Consider the following 5,923-nt stretch of genomic DNA (forward strand, 5'->3'; position numbering starts at 1 on the left):
TTTACCACTTTTTGGCCTACGTGGCTGAGTCCGTGATTTCACCTATTTTAGGCGCGTGGGTGCAATTTTTAGACAACACTGACCAATAAAAATTGGCCATGTGTTAAAATAAACTTTATTGTTGTTTATTGTTCTTCATCTTTAACTAAGTTTTCTTCTTCTTTATTGTTCTTCATCTTTAGAAAAAAAAACCTCCATTATCATTATCATTCAAGTTAAATTTCTTCTTGCTTCGAAAAGGTAAAGTAAAATTTTAATATATTCTTTATATTTACACCTTTTTATTTCGATTGTTAGTTCTGATTTTAAATTTCTTTCACAATTTTTATGTATAAATATTAGGGTTATGACAAAATTCGAGTTGAATAAGTTGTGTATGGAGCTAGGTGAAGGATGTCCCTTGCTGAGGGATATTGTGTTGTCTCACTATCGTCAAATAACAGATGTAGGGTTAAGTTATATTGCTAATAGGTGTACCTTGTTGGAAACTAGCCACATGGTCTATTGCCCTGGTATCACCGCTGCTGGAGTAGCCACGGTGATTACGAGCTGCACAAATATAAAGAAAGTTCTTGTAGAGAAGTGGAAAGTGAGTCCAAGAACCAAAAGGAGAGCAGGATCCATCATCTCCTATCTCTGTGTTGATCTGTAGATCTCTGTACACGTGTTAGTGTAATCTATTCCTTGCAGCCTCCAATCGAAAGCAGCAAGGGTAAAACAGACTATCGTTGTGGATAGCCAGTTTAAGTTGCAAATTACCCCGACTTAAAGTGATAGTTTTACTTTTGGGAAAGTTGAAAAAGTGATAGCTTTTTTGAATTTTTGGGAAGTGTAAAAGTTATTTTGAACTGATAGCTTATACTTTTTAGAAAGTTGAAAAAGTGGGCCCAGCGCGTGTTGAACAACTCTTTCAGCCTATCTGATTTATATTGCCACGTAGGCCAAAAGGTGGTAAAAAATTAATAAAAAAATAAGTTCGGGGGGTAATAGGTCCTTAGTAAAGGTTAGGTGTGTCTCTGGGATTTCGGGCATAGGCTGGGGGGTACTTATGCATTTTCCCTTATATAAGGGAAAAGAGTCTGAAATATATTCGAATTTTGATCGAAATTGCAGTAACGATACCAAACTTTGGAAAGGACCTTTTACCCCCCTATATTATTCAATAGTGTATTTTAAAGGTATATATATATATATGACATCATAAATATTGAATAATTATAAATAATAATGTATCCATGTTTTTCTAGTACAACAGCAACATACAACAACAATAAACCCAATGTAATCCCAACATGTGGAATCTCGGGAGGATAGAGTGTACACATACCATGCCCTATCTTTAGAACACAAGTACCAACAGCACACTTTGACTGAACACCAGTAGCAAACAGTTTTACATGTATCAATCCAACTAAATTAACAGAAAAGTACCATTGGAATTATATTATTACTTGGGACAGCCCAAAGCCTGAGATAAGAAGTTACATTTTCGGAACCTTACCGGCAGACCTCTTGCTCCAAAGCACCTGAGTATCGATGGCTGTAAGATGTTCATCATCAAGTCGCTTCCATGTTTTAATAGATTTGACATCTCCCCACCCTCCTTTCCCTGTTTTCTCCAAAGATGCTACTACCATCCTTGCCCTCCTTGACCATCCAGTCTTCCCATAAGCGTGATATCCAAATCCTCCAGCATAGCAAAGATTTATGTCCATCAACTTGCCACAAAAATCATTTACGTGATCATGGCCAGCGAATGCTGCCTTTACATCACCAGCTTCCACCATAGTGGTGAAGAAACCTGAATTTATTGAAGCAGAGCTTATGCCGCCTTCTTGTCTAACCCCTGTGAAGTTTGATGAGTCAAAACTCGCATATTCACGAAGTGGAATATGAAAGTAAGCAAGGCCTGGAGCAGGAGCCTTCATAGCATTTGAAGTGTGCATGTAAGTTTTCTGCATTTGACAGGTTAATTAAGTTAGTGTCAATGCTCACAAGTTAAGAGATACAGTGACTAATATATATTTTTTGAACAAGAAGAGACAATTGATTAATATAACAGCACCAAAACAGTAATTGTGGTACCTTAAGCTTCCTAGAGGTACGTTGAAACCAGAACTGTTGAGAGGGTTTAATCCAACCATAACCAGGGATGGATGGAACAGTAGAGTAATCTCCACTGTCAAGGAAATACAGATTGAGAACGGACTTATTAGTCAGCTCGGAACCCTCAATCCCATGGACTTCCAGATTATAATTCCCAAAACCATCAATATCAGGAACGTCAGGAGGATTCAACTGAGATAAAGTACTTTTCATGCCAACAATATGTTTCATCACGCCTTCCCTTGAGAGTGTAGATTCCTGGTCATGATTTCCTAGTACTGCAGCCCATGGTATATTTGAAGATATTGCAGGAGCAAAAGCAGCCTCCATGGATTTTACAGGATCCGTAGCATCAGATCCAAATATGTTGTCCCCTGCAATGGTTAAATTGGTTTAATAAAAGGAAAGGTTTTGACACAGCCAGCTTTAATAAAAAGAAAGGTTTTGACACAGCCAGTAAAGGGCAAAGCTTAGGGACGAAATTTTGATGTAACATTATTGAGTTGCTATCAAGAGGATACTTTAAGTCGTTAGATTTCAGAAAGAATTCAAACTACTGTTTAGTTGCTCAATAAGTGAACTCAAACTTGCACTAAATCAAAAGGTCAGGAACAAGTAGTAGTATTGGTTTTGAGTTCAATTTGATTCTACGGAACAGCTCAAAATGCACTTTAATCCCTTCCTCAGTTACTCAAAACAAATAATTAATCAATTTAATGCATCTAGTTCAGAAATTTTACAAACTTTTTGACAATAACCAAACTCAAACAACATCAAAATTCGAGATAAGTGTAAATATTCACACTCACTCCTCTTCATTAGCAAAGACAATAACACGTAATGACAATATTCACTCTAGCCTGTTTGGCCAAGCTTCTAAGAAGCCAAAAGTGAATTTTCTTTTACAAACACATGTTTCAGAAAATCAAGGCATTTGGCAAAGCTTTTAGAAAAACAACAAGCGTCTTTAAGAAGCTCAAAAAATCAGCACCTCTCGAGAAGCATTACTTATTTTGGATGGAGTACTTTTTTTTTTAATGACTGTGGAGTCCATGCCAGCTTACGCACACCTAGACTAATTCACCTCCCACCAGCATTAGGTGCAACATGTACCTCATGACTCTCAACCACTTCATTGACCACTAGACTACATCAGTCTGAGTACTTTTTCGAAAATTACTTTTAACAAATGATCTATGCAGTACAAATCAGGTCTATCATGAAAAAAAAAAAAAACTCGTAATCCATATTCAAGTCCATCAACAGCCAAACACAACGCCAAATATGAACATCAACAACAAAAATCGAAGAGACAGAGCGAAAGAGAGAGAGAGAGTGTGTACCGGTGAACACAATGAGATGAGGTTTCTCAGCGTGAATCATCCTGAAAATGAAATCAGTAGTATTGAGATCGGAACACGAAGACATTTGCTGCGGCAACACATTTTTACACGGCGTCGTTTTTCCATCTCCGTAGTGCATATCCGCCACCTGCAAAATCCTAAATTCACCATTTTTTCCGTCGAATCTCAACTTCGTAAACGGATTAATAACTTCACCAGATGCTTTACACATTTGAAATGAGCTGAGAAATATGAATATTAGGAATAATTTTGTCGAACTCGAAATCTCCATTGCTGTAGCAATCCTCACACTTGTAAGCTTTTTGAGAAGGAAAAGAGAGTAGGAGGAATACTAACGAGGAAGTAGTTCTTATGATGGCCCTATAATTAATAAGGATATCACTTTTCCGAGTTAATTTAATTATCTAATAGACGAATAATAATATAATCAAAAAAATTAAATTGAAAGTATTTAGTTTAATTACTTACTCTCCATGTTCAGTTAGTTTGACTTGATATGAAATTTAAGAAAGAAAGGAAGATATTTTTATATCTGTGTTTAAAATGAGTGAAAGATATTTGTGTGATTGTAAATCATTTCACTAAGAGTAAAATGTGTATTTCTAAATTAAATTATTACTTAATATAAAAATATGTCATTTTTTTTAATCGACTAAAAAGGAAATAATCATATAAATTGAGACAAAAATGGTAAAAGTTAAGTAGAATGTTTTTGTAATTTTGTTACTACTTTTCTAGACTACTTTTCATGTGAGCACAATGACTGAGTCATAATTTATTTTTTAAATAATCACAAGGTGAGGATTGTTTATTTTTTTGTCGGATTCCAAGGAATTGTCCGCATTCTCAATCTTGACCGTTTACTCGTGTGAATTACGGGTCAACTCGAACAAGTGTCTAATTTAATAATTTTAATTAAAGTTAAATTGTTTAATTGAAATAAAATTTAGTTCAAAAGTAGAATATTTTAACAAATTTAAGAAATTGATTATATATTTTGTTCTTGTAGTTCAAATTAGTTCTTATTCGAACTACTTTTAGTAGAGTTAAGTATAGTAGATAAGTCGAAATTTTTATTAAGAGATTAAAAATATAAAAATTAAGCATGTATATGACAAAATTAAGTAATCACGAGATGGTTTGTTTAATTTTTTTTTGGGATTTATCGTGAGGCAATACTCACGGCGGCTGTTGGATTCGGTGGAATTTTCCTTATTCTCAAGTTCTCAGTCAATTTATTCGTGCTAAACTAGAAAATTATTCCATTTTATATATTTTTTTATTTTTATCCATATTTGATATTTGTATAGAAGTTTAATTATTTTAAATTCGCACCACGTCGAGCTTAGGAAAATGTTTTCTATCAAAGATTTTTTCATACCCAAAACTTAAACTTGAAACATTTGAGTAAGAAAAGAACAGTCTCATTCACTGCATCACCGTATTTTATTTTATATTCAAGTGTGTCTGAAATAAGTTTTAGGAGTTTTTTTTTTTGGTTTTCTAAAAATCTTTTGTGTGACGTGAAAAATGACTATAGTAGAAGTTATTTTCTTTTACAACAAAATAACATTCTAATTATTTAAAATTTATTAAATATAAATTTATAAAATGATCATATTATATTAATTTCATGAATATATTATTCCAAATAAATATTATGGATTAATATAATTGAGTTAATTATTTAAATCTAATAAATATGGATTTAATTAAAGCTCACTCCATAAAGTGTATATGTCATGGCCGAAGAGATTTAAGAATTCAAGCATTAAAGTTCAAGAACGATCAAGATCAAGACCATCAGATTCAAGAACAAGCTCGAAGCCCTTGAATTCAAGTAGAAGTCAAGATCAAGATAAAGTTCAAGTTCATCGAAGGTTCAAGAACAAGCCTTAAAGCCCTCAAGTTCAAGACAAATTCAAGATTAAGCTTAAGAGGCCTTGAATTTATATTTGAAAAGGCGAATTCAGAGGAATCATAGAGATTGTAACACTCGCACTTTGAAATAATAAATACGATTGTTGCATAATTTTCCGTTCTTGATTATTATTTTCTCGACGCGAATTTTATTGTCTACAAACATATTTTTGATGTAATTTTACAAATGAAAATTGGGAGAAGATAAGGTGTATGTGAGTGATTTTCTTCACTTTTATATATATATATATATATATATATATATATATATATATATATATATATATATATATATATATATATATATATATATATATATATATATATATATATATATATATATATATATATATATATATATATATATATATATATATATATAATGTTTGTTTAAAGCGAGAGAAAATTGTATATGCACATGCAAATACATATATCTTCGTCATATACACTTACAATTATACAATACAAATATTCTCCTGCCCAGATCTGTTTTGTCTTTCTCTCTTTCTCGCTTTATACAAACATAGATTATA

At 32.7% G+C, this 5,923-nt stretch overlaps 1 protein-coding gene across 1 annotated transcript; it reads right to left on the reverse strand.

Moving 5' to 3' along the window:
• Nucleotides 1–1,187: 1,187 nt before the first annotated feature.
• LOC102600152 (probable inactive purple acid phosphatase 29) lies at nt 1,188–3,813 on the reverse strand. Its single transcript, XM_006348957.2, has 3 exons — nt 3,450–3,813; nt 2,086–2,480; nt 1,188–1,955 (listed from the first exon to the last, which is right to left on the reverse strand). Exons 1-3 carry the CDS (start codon nt 3,739–3,741, stop codon nt 1,482–1,484), a joined length of 1,161 nt encoding a protein of 386 aa, XP_006349019.1. The 5' UTR covers nt 3,742–3,813; the 3' UTR covers nt 1,188–1,481.
• Nucleotides 3,814–5,923: the final 2,110 nt, after the last annotated feature.

Source organism: Solanum tuberosum, unplaced genomic scaffold (assembly GCF_000226075.1).
Source record: "Solanum tuberosum cultivar DM 1-3 516 R44 unplaced genomic scaffold, SolTub_3.0 scf00101, whole genome shotgun sequence".
Lineage (NCBI taxonomy): Eukaryota > Viridiplantae > Streptophyta > Magnoliopsida > Solanales > Solanaceae > Solanum > Solanum tuberosum.

Bases quoted from the DNA above. Each gene is read 5' to 3' on its own strand.
- LOC102600152 (XM_006348957.2), bottom strand. From the start codon at position 3,741: ATGGAGATTTCGAGTTCGACAAAATTATTCCTAATATTCATATTTCTC. The intron at 2,481-3,449 runs GTACACACTCTC...TAACCATTGCAG, and splicing joins TCATCTCATTGTGTTCACCG to GGGACAACATATTTGGATCT. The intron at 1,956-2,085 runs GTACCACAATTA...TGTCAAATGCAG, and splicing joins GTACCTCTAGGAAGCTTAAG to AAAACTTACATGCACACTTC.